The following is an 18,762-nucleotide window of genomic DNA, read 5'->3' on the forward strand; positions in this document are numbered from 1 at the left end:
TGAAATTAACATTTTTCTCTACCTATAACTATTCGATACACAAAACGTGCAGTGAAATTAAGAATTTTCTGTACTTATAACTATTCGATACACAAAATGTGAAGTGCAATTTAAAATTTCCTCTACCTATAACTATTCGATACACAAAAGTGCAATGAAATACAAAATTTTCTGTGCCTATAACTATTCGATACAAAAAATGTGCAGTGAAATTAAAAATTTTCTCTACCTATAACTATTCGATACACAAAACGTGCAGTGAAATTAAAAATTTTCTGTACCTATAACTATTCGATACACAAAACGTGCAGTGAAATAAAAATTTTCTGTACCTATAACTATTCGATACACCAAACGTGTAGTGAAATTAAAAATTTTCTGTGCCTATAACTATTCGATACACAAAACGTGTAGTGAAATTAAAAATTCTCTCTACCTGTAACTCGTCGATACACAAAACGTGTAGTGAAATTTATAATTTTCTGTACCTATAACTATTCGATACACAAAACGTGCAGTGAAATTAAAAATTTTCTGTACCTAAAACTATTCGATACACAAAACGTGCAGTGAAATTAAAATTTTTCTCTACCTATAACTATTCGATACACAAAACGTGCAGTGAAATTAAGAATTTTCTGTACCTATAACTATTCGATACACAAAATGTGAAGTGCAATTAAAAATTTCCTCTACCTATAACTATTCGATACACAAAAGTGCAGTGAAATAAAAAAATTTCTGTGCCTATAACTATTCGATACACAAAATGTGCAGTGAAATTTAAAATTTTCTGTTCCTATAACTATTCGATACACAAAACGTGCAGTGAAATTAAAAATTTTCTCTACCTATAACTATTCGATACACAAAACGTGCAGTGAAATTAAAAATTTTCTGTACCCATAACTATTCGATACATAAAACGTGCAGTGAAATTAAAAGTTTTCTGTACCTAAAACTATTCAATACACAAAACGTGCAGTGAAACTAAAAATTTTCTCTACCTGTAACTATTCGATACACAAAACGTGTAGTGAAATTAAAAATTTTCTGTGCCTATAACTATTCGATACACAAACGTGCAGTGAAATTAAAAATGTTCTGTGCTTATAACTATTCGATACACAAAACGTGTAGTGAAATTAAAAATTTTCTGTAGCCATAACTATTCGATACACAAAACGTGCAGTGAAATAAAAAAATTTTGTACCTATAACTATTAGATACACAAAACGTGTAGTGAAATTAAAAATTTTCTGTGCCTATAACTATTCAATACACAAAACGTGCAGTGAAATTAAAAAGTTTCTGTACCTATAACTATTCGATACACAAAACGTGTAGTGAAATTAAAAATTTTCTGTGCCTATAACTATTCGATACACAAAACGTGTAGTGAAATTAAAAATTCTCTCTACCTGTAACTCGTCGATACACAAAACGTGTAGTGAAATTTAAAATTTTCTGTACCTATAAATATTCGATACACAAAACGTGCAGTGAAATTAACATTTTTCTCTACCTATAACAATTCAATACACAAAACGTGCAGTGAAATTAAGAATTTTCTGTACCTAAAACTATTCAATACACAAAACGTGCAGTGAAACTAAAAATTTTCTCTACCTGTAACTATTCGATACACAAAACGTGTAGTGAAATTAAAAATTTTCTGTGCCTATAACTATTCGATACACAAACGTGCAGTGAAATTAAAAATTGTCTCTGCCTATAACTATTCGATACACAAAACGTGCAGTGAAATAAAAAAATTTCTGTGCTTATAACTATTCGATACACAAAACGTGTAGTAAAATTAAAAATTTTCTGTAGCCATAACTATTCGATACACAAAACGTGCAGTGAAATAAAAAAATTTCTGTGCCTATAACTATTCGCTACACAAAACGTGTAGTTAAATTAAAAATTTTCTGTGCCTATAACTATTCGATACACAAAACGTGCAGTGAAATTAAAAAGTTTCTGTACCTATAACTATTCGATACACACAACGTGTAGTGAAATTAAAAATTTTCTGTGCCTATAACTATTCGATACACAAAACGTGTAGTGAAATTAAAAATTCTCTCTACCTGTAACTCGTCGATACACAAAACGTGTAGTGAAATGTAAAATTTTCTGTACCTATAACTATTCGATACACAAAACGTGTAGTGAAATTTAAAATTTTCTGTACCTAAAACTATTCGATACACAAAACGTGCAGTGAAATTAAAATTTTTCTCTACCTATAACTATTCGATACACAAAACGTGCAGTGAAATTAAGAATTTTCTGTACCTATAACTATTCGATACACAAAATGTGAAGTGCAATTAAAAATTTTCTCTACCTATAACTATTCGATACACAAAACGTGCAGGTAAATAAAAAATTTTCTGTACCTATAACTATTCGATACACAAAATGTGCAGTGAAATTTAAAATTTTCTGTACCTATAACTATTCGATACACAAAACGTGCAGTTAAATTAAAATTTTTCTGTACCCATAACTATTCGATACACGAAACGTGCAGTGAAATTAAAAATTTTCTGTACCTATAACTATTCGATACACAAAACGTGCAGTGAAATTAAAAGTTTTCTGTACCTAAAACTATTCAATACACAAAACGTGCAGTGAAACTAAAAATTTTCTCTTCCTGTAACTATTCGATACACAAATCGTGTAGTGAAATTAAAAATTTTCTGTGCCTATAACTATTCGATACACAAAACGTGCAGTGAAATTTAAAATTTTCTGTGCCTATAACTATTCGATACACAAAACGTGCAGTGAAATAAAAAATTTTCTGTATCTGTAACTATTCGATACACAAAACGTGTAGTGAAATTAAAAATTTTCTGTGCCTATAACTATTCGATACACAAAATGTGAAGTGCAATTAAAAATGTTCTCCACCTATAACTATTCGATACACAAAACGTGCAGTAAAATAAAAAATTTTCTGTACCTATAACTATTCGATACACAAAATGTGCAGTGAAATTAAAAATTTTCTGTTTCTATAACTATTCGATACACAAAACGTGCAGTGAAATTAAAAGTTTTCTCTGCCCATTACTATTCGATACACAAAACGTGCAGTGAAACTAAAAATTTTCTCTCCTTGTACCTATTCGATACACAAAACGTGTAATGAAATTAAAAATTTTCTGTGCCTATAACTATTCGATACACAAAACCTGCAGTGAAATTAAATATGTTCTGTACCAATAACTATTCGAGACACAAAAAGTGCAGTACAATTAAAAAATTTTTGTACCTTTAACTATTCGATACACAAAACGTGCAGTGAAATTAAAAATTTTCTGAACCTATGACTATTCGATACACAAAACGTGCAGTGAAATTAAAAATTTTCTCTACCCATAACTATTCGATACAGAATACGAGCAGTACAATTAAAAATTTTTGGTAGTTATAACTATTCTATACACAAAACGAGCAGTGAAATAAAAATTTTCTGTAGCTATAACTATTCGATACACAAAACGTGGAGTGAAATTAAAAATTTTCTGTACCAATAAATATTCTATACACAAAACGAGCAGTGAAATTAAAACTCTTTTGTACTTATAACTATTCGATACACCACACGTGCAGTACAATTAAAAATTTTCTGTACCTATAACTATTCGATACACAAAACGTGCAGGGAAATTTACAATTTTCTGTACCTATAACTAATCGATACACAATACGAGCAGTTCAATTAAAAATTATCGGCAGTTATAACTAATCTATACACAAAACGAGCAGTGAAATTAAAAATTTTCTGTACCTATAACTATTCGATACACAAAACGTGCAGTGAAATTAAAAATTTTCTCTACCTATAACTATTTGATACACAAAACGTGCAGTGAAATTAAAAATTTTCTGTACCTATAACTATTCGATACACAAAACGTGCAGTGCAATAAAAATTTTCTGTACCCATAACTATTCGATACACAAAACGTGCAGTAAAATAAAAAATTTTCTGTATCTGTAACTATTCGATACACAAAACGTGTAGTGAAATTAAAAATTTTCTGTGCCTATAACTATTCGATACACAAAATGTGAAGTGCAATTAAAAATGTTCTCCACCTATAACTATTCGATACACAAAACGTGCAGTAAAATAAAAAAATTTCTGTACCTATAACTATTCGATACACAAAATGTGCAGTGAAATTAAAAATTTTCTGTTTCTATAACTATTCGATACACAAAACGTGCAGTGAAATTAAAAGTTTTCTCTGCCCATTACTATTCGATACACAAAACGTGCAGTGAAACTAAAAATTTTCTCTCCTTGTACCTATTCGATACACAAAACGTGTAATGAAATTAAAAATTTTCTGTGCCTATAACTATTCGATACACAAAACCTGCAGTGAAATTAAATATTTTCTGTACCAATAACTATTCGAGACACAAAAAGTGCAGTACAATTAAAAAATTTTTGTACCTTTAACTATTCGATACACAAAACGTGCAGTGAAATTAAAAATTTTCTGAACCTATGACTATTCGATACACAAAACGTGCAGTGAAATTAAAAATTTTCTCTACCCATAACTATTCGATACAGAATACGAGCAGTACAATTAAAAATTTTTGGTAGTTATAACTATTCTATACACAAAACGAGCAGTGAAATAAAAATTTTCTGTAGCTATAACTATTCGATACACAAAACGTGGAGTGAAATTAAAAATTTTCTGTACCAATAAATATTCTATACACAAAACGAGCAGTGAAATTAAAACTCTTTTGTACTTATAACTATTCGATACACCACACGTGCAGTACAATTAAAAATTTTCTGTACCTATAACTATTCGATACACAAAACGTGCAGGGAAATTTACAATTTTCTGTACCTATAACTAATCGATACACAATACGAGCAGTTCAATTAAAAATTATCGGCAGTTATAACTAATCTATACACAAAACGAGCAGTGAAATTAAAAATTTTCTGTACCTATAACTATTCGATACACAAAACGTGCAGTGAAATTAAAAATTTTCTCTACCTATAACTATTTGATACACAAAACGTGCAGTGAAATTAAAAATTTTCTGTACCTATAACTATTCGATACACAAAACGTGCAGTGCAATAAAAATTTTCTGTACCCATAACTATTCGATACACAAAACGTGCAGTGCAATTAAAAATTTTCTCCACCTATAACTATTCGATACACAAAACGTGCAGTGCAATAAACAATTTTCTCTACCTATATCTATTCGATACACAAAACGTGCAGTGCAATTAAAAATTTTCTGTACCTATAACGATTCGATACACAAAACCTGCAGTGAAATTAAAAATTTTCTGTACCTATAACTATTCGATACACAAAACGTGCAGTGCAATTAAAAATTTTCTGTACCTATAACTATTCGATACAAAAAACGTGCAGTGAAATTAAAAATTTTCTGTGCCTATAACTATTCGATACACAAAACGTGCAGTGAAATTTAAAAGTTTCTGTGCTTGTTATTATTCGATACACAAAACGTGCAGTGAATTAAAAGATTTTCTGTACCTATAATTATTCGATACACAAAACGAGCAGTGAAATTAAAAAATTTCTGTGCTTTTTATTATTCGATACACAAAACGTGCAGTGAAATTAAAAATTTTCTGTACCTAAAACTATTCGATACACAAAACGTGCAGTGAAATAAAAATTTTCTGTGCTTTTTATTATTCGATACACAAAACATGCAGTGAATTTACAATTTTTCTGTACCTATAACTATTCGATACCCGCCATGAGCAGTTAAATTTAAAATTTTCGGTACCTATAACTATTCGATACACAAAACGTGCAGTAGAATTACAAGTTTTCTGTTCCTATAACTATTCGATACACAAAACGTGCAGTACAATTAAAAATTTTCTCTACCTATAACTATTCGATACACAAAACGTGCAGTACAATTAAAAAATTTTCTGTACCTATAACTATTCGATACACAAAACGTGCACTGAATTTTAAAATTGTCTTTACCTATAACTATTCGATACACAAAAGGAGCAGCGAAATTAAAAATTTTCTGTACCTATAACTATTCGATACACAAAACGTGCAGTGAAATAAAAAATGTTCTCTACCTATAACTATTCGATACACAAAAGAGCAGCGAAATTAAAAATTTTCTGTACCTATTACTATTCGATACACAAAACGTGCAGTTAAATTAAAAATTTTCTGTACCTATAACTATTCGATACACAAAAGGAGCAGCGAAATTAAAAGTTTTCTGTACCTATAATTATTCGATACACAAAACGTGCAGTGAAATTAAAAAAATTTCTGTACCTATAACTATTCGATACACGAGAGGTGCAGCGAAATTAAAAATTTTCTGTACCTATAACTATTCGATACACAAAACGTGCAGTGAAATTAAAGATTTTCTGTACCTATAACTATTCGATACACAAAACGTGCAGTACAATTAAACATTTTCTGTACCTATAACAATTCGATACACAAAACGTGCAGTGAAATTAAAAATTTTCTGTACCCATAACTATTCGATACACAAAACGTGCAGTGAAATTAAAAATTTTCTCTACCTGTAACTATTCGATACACAAAACGTGTAGTGAAATAAAAAATTTTCAGTGCCTATAACTATTCGATACACAAAACGTGCAGTGAAATTAAATATTTTCTGTACCAATAACAATTCGAGACACAAAATGTGCAGTGAAATTAAAAATTTTCTGTACCTTTAACTATTCGATACACAAAACGTGCAGTTAAATTAAACATTTTCTGAACCTATGACTATTCGATACACAAAACGTGCAGTGAAATTAAAAATTTTCTCTACCCATAACTATTCGATACACAATACGAGCAGTACAATTAAAAATTTTCGGTAGTTATAAATATTCTATACACAAAACGAGCAGTGAAATAAAAACTTTCTGTAGCTATAACTATTCGATACAACAAAACGTGCAGTGAAATTAAAAATTTTCTGTACCTATAAATATTCTATACACAAAACGAGCAGTGAAATTAAAACTCTTTTGTACTTATAACTATTCGATACACCACACGTGCAGTACAATTAAAAATTTTCTGTACCTATAACTATTCGATACACAAAACGTGCAGGGAAATTTACAATTTTCTGTACCTATAACTAATCGATACACAATACGAGCAGTTCAATTAAAAATTATCGGCAGTTATAACTAATCTATACACAAAACGAGCAGTGAAATTAAACATTTTCTGTACCTATAACTATTCGATACACAAAACGTGCAGTGAAATTAAAAATTTTCTCTACCTATAACTATTTGATACACAAAACGTGCAGTGAAATTAAAAATTTTCTCTACCTATAACTATTTGATACACAAAACGTGCAGTGAAATTAAAAATTTTCTCTACCTATAACTATTTGATACACAAAACGTGCAGTGAAATTAAAAATTTTCTCTACCTATAACTATTTGATACACAAAACGTGCAGTGAAATTAAAAATTTTCTCTACCTGTAACTATTCGATACACAAAACGTGTAGTGAAATTAAAAATTTTCAGTGCCTATAACTATTCGATACACAAAACGTGCAGTGAAATTAAATATTTTCTGTACCAATAACAATTCGAGACACAAAATGTGCAGTGAAATTAAAAATTTTCTGTACCTTTAACTATTCGATACACAAAACGTGCAGTGCAATTAAAAATTTTCTGTACCTATAACTATTCGATACACAAAACCTGCAGTGAAATTAAAAATTTTCTGTACCTATAACTATTCGATACACAAAACGTGCAGTGCAATTAAAAATTTTCTCTACCTATAACTATTCGATACACAAAACGTGCAGTGAAATTAAACATTTTCTGTGCCTATAACTATTCGATACACAAAACGTGCAGTGAAATTAAAAATGTTCTGTTCTTTTTATTATTCGATACACAAAACGTGCAGTGAATTAAAAAATTTTCTGTACCTATAATTATTCGATACACAAAACGAGCAGTGAAATTAAAAAATTTCTGTTCTTTTTATTATTCGATACACAAAACGTGCAGTGAAATTAAAAATTTTCTGTACCTAAAACTATTCGATACACAAAACGTGCAGTGAAATTAAAAATTTTCTGTGCTTTTTATTATTCGATACACAAAACGTGCAGTGAATTTAAAATTTTTCTGTACCTATAATTATTCGATACACAAAACGAGTAGTGAAATTAAAAATTTTCTGTACCTATAACTATTCGATACCCGCCATGAGCAGTTAAATTTAAAATTTTCGGTACCTATAACTATTCGATACACAGAACGTGCAGTAGAATTACAAGTTTTCTGTTCCTATAACTATTCGATACACAAATCGTGCAGTACAATTAAAAATTTTCTCTACCTATAACTATTCGATACACAAAACGTGCAGTACAATTAAAAGATTTTCTGTACCTATAACTATTCGATACACAAAACGTGCAGTGAATTTTAAAATTTTCTGTACCTATAACTATTCTATACACAAAAGGAGCAGCGAAATTAAAAATTTTCTGTACCTATAACTATTCGATACACAAAACGTGCAGTGAAATAAAAAATTTTCTGTACCTATAACTATTCGATACACAAAAGAGCAGCGAAATTAAAAATTTTCTGTACCTATTACTATTCGATACACAAAACGTGCAGTTAAATTAAAAATTTTCTGTACCTATAACTATTCGATACACAAAAGGAGCAGCGAAATTAAAAGTTTTCTGTACCTATAACTATTCGATACACAAAACGTTCAGTGAAATTAAAAAATTGTCTGTACCTATAACTATTCGATACACAAAAGGAGCAGCGAAATTAAAAATTTTCTGTACCTATAACTATTCGATACACAAAACGTGCAGTGAAATTAAAGATTTTCTGTACCTATAACTATTCGATACACAAAAGGAGCAGCGAAATTAAACATTTTCTGTACCTATAACTATTCGATACACAAAACGTGCAGTGAAATTAAAAATTTTCTCTACCTATAACTATTCGATACACAAAACGTGCAGTACAATTAAACATTTTCTGTACCTATAACAATTCGATACACAAAACGTGCAGTGAAATTAAAAATTTTCTGTACCTATAACTATTCGATACACGAAACGAGCAGTGAAGTTAAAAATTTTCTGTACCTATAACTATTCGATACACAAAACGAGCAGTGAAATTAAAAATTTTCTGTGCCTATAACTATTCGATACACAAAACGTGCAGTGAAATTAAAAATTTTCTGTACCTATATCTTGTCGATACACAAAACGTGCAGTGAAATTAAAAATTTTCTGTACTTATAACTATTCGATACACAAAACGTGCAGTGAAATTAAAAATTTTCTGTACTTATAACTATTTTATACACAAAACGTGCAGTGAAATAAAAAAATTTCTGTACCTATAACTATTTGATACACAAAACGTGCAGTGCAATATATAGATCAGTGTGCGATAATAATTGAGATAATAATTGAGATAATAATTCGATAAACAAAATTCATAGTGTTATTATTCTTATAATTTTTAATAAACAAATTTATTCTCACCTTTCAATTCTCCATTTTTTAAAAATTACATATAAATTGTTGTACACAGAAATCAATATTAAAAAAAAGCATGAAATTTTTTTACTTTTATGTGTTAATTTGTAATTCAACTGTTGTAATTCATTAGTTAATTTTGTTCTATTACTAAAATGATTAGGGATATTCATATTTAAGAGACTACTTACATATGTTGGAATTTTTAAAAAATGCTCGAGATTTTATGTGCTAAACATACCTGTAGATGTTGACATCGTCATTAAGAAGCCCACGAATACGGTCTTCCAAATGTGGATTCCTAAAAGTATAACAAAATCATTAAAAAAATATGCGACTAATATTTTGTGTCTGATTAAAGTTTTTCATTATTTACTATTAGTGTTTGTCACACACACACACATATATATATACGCATATATATATATGTATATATATACATACGTATATATACGCATATATATATATACATACGTATTTATATATATATATATATATATATATATATATATTTATATATATATATATATTAAAAACTTACAGTAAATCTATACTTACGTATTGACATTTAGGTTTTCAAAACATACTGCAGAGCTCGTCATGTTTTCTGAATTTTATGCTTTCGTCTACTAATGTATTGAGCACTCTTAAGTTTATTCGTGTAGCTGAATTGCCATACATGTTTTTTGAAATCTATATTTAGCTCTACTAATGTATTGAACTTTGTCAAAATAAATTTATGCAGTTGAAATGCCATATCTGTTTCTCAAATGTTTTATTTAGCTCTACTAATATATTGAGCACTCTGGAAGTAGATTTGTCTAAAATAATTGCCAAAATGTTTCCAAATCTTACTACAAAGCTCTATAAACGCATTGAGCACTCTTAAAGTAAAATCGTCTTGCATAATTAAACAAAGCAATATATATATATTTATTAACTTTTATATATATATATATATATATATAGAGAGAGAGAGAGAGAGAGAGAGAGAGAGAGAGAGAGAGAGAAAGAGAGGGTTAACAGAAAGTCCTTGGAGCATCTTTAGTTTTAAAATTAAATATTGTTAAAATCACTTTTTCTCTTTTCGAATAAAGTAAGTATTTAGTCTTACTATTGATCTAATTATTTTCAACAAAAATATTAAAATAATTTTGTTTAAACTTTCAGAAAAATGAGCAAACGACAGCCCATAATTCAGTTTCATTGCGCGGGAAGGACAAACTCAGAGATTATTAAGCTCTTGAAAGTGGCTAAATCCACCGTGTACCATGTTGTGAACAGATTTAAGGAACTTGGTACATCTGAAGACCGTCCTAGGAGTGGAAGACCTCGCACTGCTCGAACAAAGAAGGTGATTAAAGCTGTCCGAGAGAGGGTAAGAAGGAACCCGAAGAGATCTGCAAGACAAATGGCTAAAGACATGAATGTGAGCGTGACCTCGATGAGAACCATCGTAAAAAACGATCTTCAGTTGTCCTCCTACAAGATGAGAAAGAGACAGTACCTCACACCTGCCCAAAAGCACAAGAGACTTGAAAGAGCAAAGCTTCTTCTTTGAGAACTGAAGGCTGGCACGGCAGAGCGAGAGATCGTTTTATCTGATGAAAAACTCTTCACAATTGAAGCGATTGTTAACAATCAGAACGACAGAGTTTACGCAACATCTTCAGCAGACATTGATGACTCCGTGAGAATAGTTTTCCGCCGACAAAAGCCGTCTTCCCTCATGGTGTGGGCTGCAGTCTCTAAATCTTGGAAGTCGCCTCTGATTATCGTGGAGCAGGGGGTTAAGATCAACACAGATCGCTACATTAACGATATTTTGGTTCCAGCATTTGAAGAGATGAAGAAACACTTCAAAGATCAGCCTTTCATCTTCCAACAAGATGGAGCACCATCCCACACCTCCAGAAAAACTCAGGACTGGTGCCAACGTCATTTTCCAAGATTCTGGAGTAAGGAAATGTGGCCTCCTGCATCGCCTGATTTGAATCCCATGGATTTTTCGGTGTGGTCTTTGTTGGAGGCAAAAGTCTGTTCTGTTGCTCATCCAAGTGTTGATGCTTTGAAGACACCTCTTCTGAGTAAATGGGCTAAAATACCTCAGGAAACGCTGCGTGACTCGGTTGGTAACTTCAGACAGAGAATTGAACGTCTAATCGAAAGGAAGGGACATCACATTGAAAATAAATAATTTGAATTTAGTCTTGGTTTCCTAACTTATAATTTTCATTCATGTTTAATTTATATTTTTGTAATTTTCTATTAATAAACCACTTTTGAATTTGTCCAAGGACTTTCTATTCACCCTATATATATATATATATATATATATATATATATATATATATATATATATATATATATATATATATATATAGGGTATAGGGAGCTCTGGGTATAGGTAGTACTCTGGCTGCTGCACCCAATAGGGTGGACAGAGACCACTGGTCCTCACCCATCTCCTAAATCTCTCACTTGCTAGCTCCAAGAGCTATACCCTGGGCACTGGTCTCAGCAGGCCTGCCAAACCTTGTGAGGGGACGGTGTTGGTACAGCATCGCTAAGCAATGTGTCCACTAGACTGAACTAACCATATATATATATATATATATATATATATATATATATATATATATATATATATATATATATATATATAACAAGCGTTGCATGAGGGACTGAACAAGAGTTTTCACCGGCGTGAGTTACGCCCTCTTACCGGTGTACTCATGTTTGGCAGATGTAAATAAAGACGCCATTTTTTATATAAGCTGATCTGTCGTTATGTCTTATTCAATCTATTGACATCCTCGATAATGACACATGGTGGCCGCGAGTGGGATAAAGATATGTCTAAGTAAGATGTACAAAAGGATAAGAAGCAGGAAGTTATTTGCAGAAACAGATAAGTAACTTTATTGTTCTTGTTTAAAATTGTAATTCGTACGTACGTCACGTGGAGAAAAAAATGTCGGAAGGAAGCATGGAAGAAACAAACAGACCAGTGGCTGGCATAAGACCACCAGCGCCCTTATGTATGGAAGATAATTTATCGGCGAACTGGAAGTTGTTTTAACTGAAATGGCATAACTACGCCATTATTACGTGTTTGACGAGACAGTCATTACAATATCAAACGGCACTTTTGTTTCAAACGTTGTGAGATGACGCATTGAAAGTTTACTACGGATTTCAATTTCTAACACCTGAGGATGAAAGAACACCCACCGAAATTATTCAGGCATTCGATAAATACGCTATAGGGAAAACGAATGAGACCTACGAGCGTTACGTATTTCATTCTAGAAAGCAAGGAGGATCAGAGACTGTGGAATCCTTTATTACGGCACTTCGGACGTTAGTAAAAACGTGCAATTTTTGTGATAATTGCGTTTTATCAATACTCAGAGATCAGGTAGTGCTGGGAATACACAACCCCCTGACACAAGCTGAATTATTGAAAATAAGACAGTTAGATTTACAAAAACGTATTGACATTTGTAAGCTGTCTGAAAATGCCACGGTCCAGTCCAGAATCCTAAGGCCTGAAGGAGTGAATAAGGTTGATTTTAAACCGAGGAGAAAGACATCGGCACAAACTGACAGAGATTGCTGGGCGTGTGCACTGCGGCATGGACCGAGAAAAGAGTTATGTCCTGCATTTGGCAAGACCTGTTATCAATGTAATGGGAAAAACCACTTTGCCGCGAAATGCAAAGTATCAAGGAAAAAAAAGGTGCAGGCTGTCAAAACCCAATATGAGGACCAGGAAAACGACAGTAGTAGTTCAGACTATGGACAGGTAGACAACATAACGATTAAGGAAAAGGTGAATGCTGTGAGTCAAGAGGTGATAAAGGCGGAAATGATGGTGAAAGGAAAACCAATTGCTTTTCAGCTCGATAGTGGAGCATCCGTGAACATATTGAATGTGAAACACGTGATTGGAAAAACACTGGAACATTCAAATAAGACCCTTGTCATGTGGAATGGAGCAGAAGTGAAGCCGTTAGGAGAGTGTCGAGTTAAAATGATAAACCCCAAAACTGGAAAGAAATATGCAGTTAAGTTTGTCATTGTGAAAGAGGGTTTCCATCCCTTACTGGGAGCAAATGCAATCCAGAAAATGGAACTCGTCACAATCAATAACGACAACTTCAAAATGGTCGCCAAAGTTTCCCAAATGAATGAATCCAGCACCCAGTACTCGGACAGCATTATAAATGACTTCAGAGATGTATTCAAGGAAGAATTGGGTCAATTACCAGGAGATGTACATTTGCAGGTGGATCCAGGAGTAACACCAAATGTTGCAGCAACACGGAGAATACCAGTGGCACTTAAAGACAAGCTAAAAGTCGAGTTGGAAAAACTGGTCAAGAAGAATGTTATTGAACCAGTGAGCGACCCAACACCATGGGTAAGTACGTTAGCACTGGTAACTAAGAAAAATGGAAGCCTGCGGATATGTATAGACCCAAGACCACTGAATAAGGCTCTGAAGAGGGAACATTTTCAGTTACCTACACTGGACGATTTACTACCAGAACTGGCTGACAGCAAGGTATTTTCTACCCTGGATCTACGAGATGGATTCTGGCATGTAAAATTAGACGAAGTCAGCAGTCGCTTAACAACATTTGCTACACCATACGGTAGGTTCCGGAGGAAGGTTTTACCTTTCGATATTTCTCCAGCTCCAGAGATATTTCAAAAGACCCTTTTTAACAATGTGTCTGATTTGGAGGGGGTGGTTCACAAAGCGGATGATCTTCTGGTTATTGGGAAGGGTAAAACGATGGAAGAAGCAACAATTGATCAGGACCTAAAATTCAGGAAACTGTTGCAGAGATGTCGTGATCGCGGGATGCTATTGAATGCTGGAAAATTGAACTTACGACAAACGTCTATATCTTTCCTGGGACACATAATAACCAGTGATGGTTTACTTCCTGATCCTGGGAAGGTAAGAGCCATAAAAGAGATGCCGTGTCCAACAGATGTGAAAGGAGTGCAACGATTGGTTGGATTCGTGAATTACCTGGCAAAATTTCTACCACACATATCTGATGTGATGGCCCCAATTCGAAATTTAGTGAAGGCAGATGTGCCATGGACATGGTCCCAAATCGATAAAGAGACTTTTGGGAAAATTAAAGAGTTAGTGAGTGAGGCACCAGTGTTGAGGTACTATGACCCCAACAAATCTTTGGTCATCCAATGGTATGCAAGTGAGAAGGGCATGGGGGCTGCACTACAACAAGAAAGTCAACCCCTAGCCTATACCAGCCGTGCACTGACCGACACAGAAACTCGGTATGCACAGATTGAAAAGGAACTACTAGCAGTAGTCTACGCATGTGAACGGTTTCATCAATATACGTTTGGTCGACAGATAACAGTGCTAACCGATCATAAGCCACTGGAGGCGATTATGAAAAAAGAATTGGTGAAATGCCCAAAACGACTTCAAAACATGCTGATGCGACTACAGGCTTACGATGCTACAGTTCTGTACCATCCAGGTAAGAAAATGTTCCTTGCAGACACGCTATCAAGAGCATACATTTATGCATTGAGCAGTGAAGATATGGACGATGAAGATGATGTCAAGGAAGCAGAATATGTTCTTGTAACAGAGAGAAGGCTGCTTGAACTGCGTTCAGCCACGAAGGAAAACAGAAGCATGGGGCAGTTACAGCAAGTAATTCTGGAAGGATGGCCAGAAGAAAAAATACATCTTGACCCAGAGGTGAGATCATATTTTACCATGCAGAATGAAATGACGGTGCAAGATGGTTTAATTTTCAGAGGAAACCGGGTAGTGGTTCCACTGACACAGCGGGCGGTGTTGAAAGAAAAGCTGCATTCCACACACCTGGGAGTAGAAGGATGTTGCAGAAGAGCAAGAGAATGCTTGTATTGGCCAAATATGAACAGTGACATCAAAGACTATGTGTCAATGTGCCCCATATGTAGAAAATATGAAGTGGCCAACCCGGCAGAACCATTAATGGTCCATGAAGTTCCTGACAGACCCTGGGCGAAAGTGGGAGTAGATCTCTTTAAGTTTGCAGATAGAGACTATCTGTGCACAGTTGATTATATGAGCAACTTCTGGGAAATCGATCATCTTCTCAATACACAAGCAAAGACAGTGATAACTAAACTTAAACACCATTTTGCACGACATGGAATACCAGATCAGGTCGTAACTGATAATGGGCCTCAGTTTAGTAGCCAGGAATTTTCTACCTTTGCAAAAAAGTGGTGTTTTACACATACACCTGTCAGTCCATACAATAGCAAGGCAAATGGCAAAGTGGAATCTGCGGTAAAGATGGCAAAGAACCTTTTCCGGAAAGCGATGGACGATAAGGCTGATCCATACCTAGCAATGTTGGATCACAGGAATACGCCAGCCAAAGGTCTCTTATCACCAGCTTAGAAGCTGATGTCAAGGAGAGCAAAAACACTTCTCCCAACCAGGGAGGATTTACTCAAGCCAGAATTGCCCAAAAATCTGAGAAAATCAGTGAAGCAAGACCGCAGGAGGCAAGAACATTCTTTCAACCACAAAGTAAAACCACTTAAACCATTGTATCCTGGAGATGTAGTACGGATGAAACCACACATAAATGGTCAAAAAGAGTGGAGGAAAGCTGTTGTATGGAGGAGACTGGATGAGCGATCATGCCATGTAAACGTGGATGGGGACTTATATCGACGGAATAGAGTAGATTTGAAGAAAACTGCAGAGACACCCCCACTCACATCAGGAATACACCAACCATATGAAGTGCAGAGCGAGTTACTCAAGAATACAGGGCAGAGTACAGAAGAGATATGTAACTCAGAACCACCTCAATATGAAGGTGAAATAAGAGAAAACCTCAACCCGACCCCATCCCCAACAAAACCAAGTCCGGAAAGGTTGCAGACAACACGGTCAGGAAGAATAATAAGAGATCCTGTGAGATTCAAGGATTTCACAACATAAGTGAAAGGGCAGAATAATCCCTGTTAGGTAGGAGGGTAGTCAGCCCAAAGAATGCCTAGATCACTGTGTTTTGTAGACTGTTTTAATTCTTATCAGACTTTTTGTTGTGTTTTCTTTTTTTCTTTATCTTCTGTTTTTATTATTGAGAAAAGGGAAGATGTTGCATGAGGGACTGAACAGGAGTTTTCACCGGCTGGAGTTACGCCCCCTTACCGGTGTACTCATGTTTGGCAGATGTAAATAAAAACGCCATTTTTTATAGAAGCTGATCTGTCGTTATGTCTTATTCAATCTATTGACATCCTCGATAATGACATTTACTGCATGATTGTTTGAAGGACTTCCGTTTACTGCGGACCGGAAGAGGCACTTCCTGTGATTGCGTCCTGACAAAATAAACATGCTTGCTTTCTCAGATTTCTATCTCTTCGTGTCATCTCTCTCTCCAGTCATCCTGGTTTCTACTTATGTGCCTCTATCAACTAAGCACCGCTTCTTATGGTAAGACGCTTCATTTTATCTTCAATATGTTCTATAATTTTTAGATTAAATAATAGTTTGTTTTTTTTCTTTACTACAATCAAGCGTATGTAGTTAATTGCTGACCGTCTAAAAGCTATTAACTTTAATGCTTACGTTGAATATTTTATTGATTTTGCTTTCATATTTACATGTTTTTATGATCAAAGTTAAGTTTTTACATACACACAGGGTATAAAGATATATGTGTGTATAATCACGTCAACACAATCTCGTTGATACACTAATTCCCGTTGTATCACCGAAGTTAAGCAACATTGAATCTTATCAGGACTAAATGGATGATCATTTGGGACTTTAATATTAAGACACGTTTACAACCACGTGTTCGAACAACATAACAGTGTTTGCAATTTTTGAGGTGAGGATAATTTGTCAAACAACTGTACAAACTCTACATTTTTTCAAAAAGAAATCGAAGCAAATCAGAGTTTACATTAAATGCATAATGTTGTTCATTCAAGATGAAAACAGTAGTTCGAATAATTTAAATAATGAATTTCGGAATTCTACGCGGACAACCTTTGACGCCCTTTGCAATTATTTACAAGAAACGGAAAATTTATTGAAATCCAAGCTACAATCGTAAAGTAGAACTTCTTTTAGATTCAATTTTGAGTTGCATTAATATTCACAATTATACATCACCCATCTGCCCATAACCTGTTAAGTTCACATTAACAGATTAAAATATCAAAATGTTTCAAGTTTGTCTTAAACAAAATTTTGAAACTTTCTGTTAGATATTGTAGTTTGTTAGTTTCGTTAGGAACACAAGATAAGAAGAAATATGCCCGTAGTTTAACGACATACCTGGGACAATTTATAATCTATTATTATTATTATTATTATTATTATTATTATTATTATTATAAGTCGGTATAAAATTATTATAAGTCGGTATAAAATTTCCTTTCGTTTCGTCATGATGCGTTAATGTCCCTTTTTTCTATTATTCTCATAATTTTTTTCAAACCTGAAACCCACCCAATAAATGTCACGGTGACTTATTGAATGATGAATTTCATCATTCAATAAGGTAAAAAGCTATAGCAAACATCTAAGTTCCTGATTTCAAAAGGCGAAAAATTAAAAGATACATCTGCCTTACTTTTAATGCTAGGTTTATTTATGGTGTCTTTTAAATTTAATAAAAAAACCCTTCAAAATTTGCTGACGAGGAGACCTTGCTTATTAAAAAACTATATGTAATAATTATTGTCCGTAACTTGATGTCTACCACAATAAAAAGCATTGTTTTCCGAAACGATCGTACAGATAATTGATTTTGGTGTTGTTCCTTCTTATGAAACGGATTTTTAATTTAATTATAATTTGATTTTTAAATTTTAAATTATCAATCACATTACTTAATATTGAATTAGCTCTAGGATATTTACCTATCGAGCTTATTATATATCTAAATTACAACGAGGACTTTCTCTTTCCTGTATTTTAATTAAACTAGTAATTTCACTGTTACATTGAAATACACTCAGCTCTTTAGACTATTGTTCTAATCTCCTTTAAATATATATATATATATATATATATATATATATATATATGTACAGTTAAAGCCGAAATTATTGGCACC

The 18,762-nt window shown here is 33.1% G+C and overlaps 1 protein-coding gene across 1 annotated transcript in view; it reads right to left on the reverse strand.

Annotated features, from left to right (window-relative positions):
* The window catches only part of LOC145271157 (transcription termination factor 2-like), a 120,512-nt gene that overhangs the window by 47,740 nt on the left and 54,010 nt on the right, over positions 1–18,762 (reverse strand). The window contains exon 6 of the mRNA XM_080126693.1: positions 9,861–9,920. Coding sequence (XP_079982819.1) covers positions 9,861–9,920 — 60 coding nt within the window. The remainder of the gene's footprint in view (positions 1–9,860; positions 9,921–18,762) is intronic.

This window comes from Euprymna scolopes, chromosome 46, assembly GCF_053919585.1.
Source record: "Euprymna scolopes isolate OS-2025 chromosome 46, ASM5391958v1, whole genome shotgun sequence".
NCBI classification, from domain to species: Eukaryota; Metazoa; Mollusca; class Cephalopoda; order Sepiida; family Sepiolidae; genus Euprymna; species Euprymna scolopes.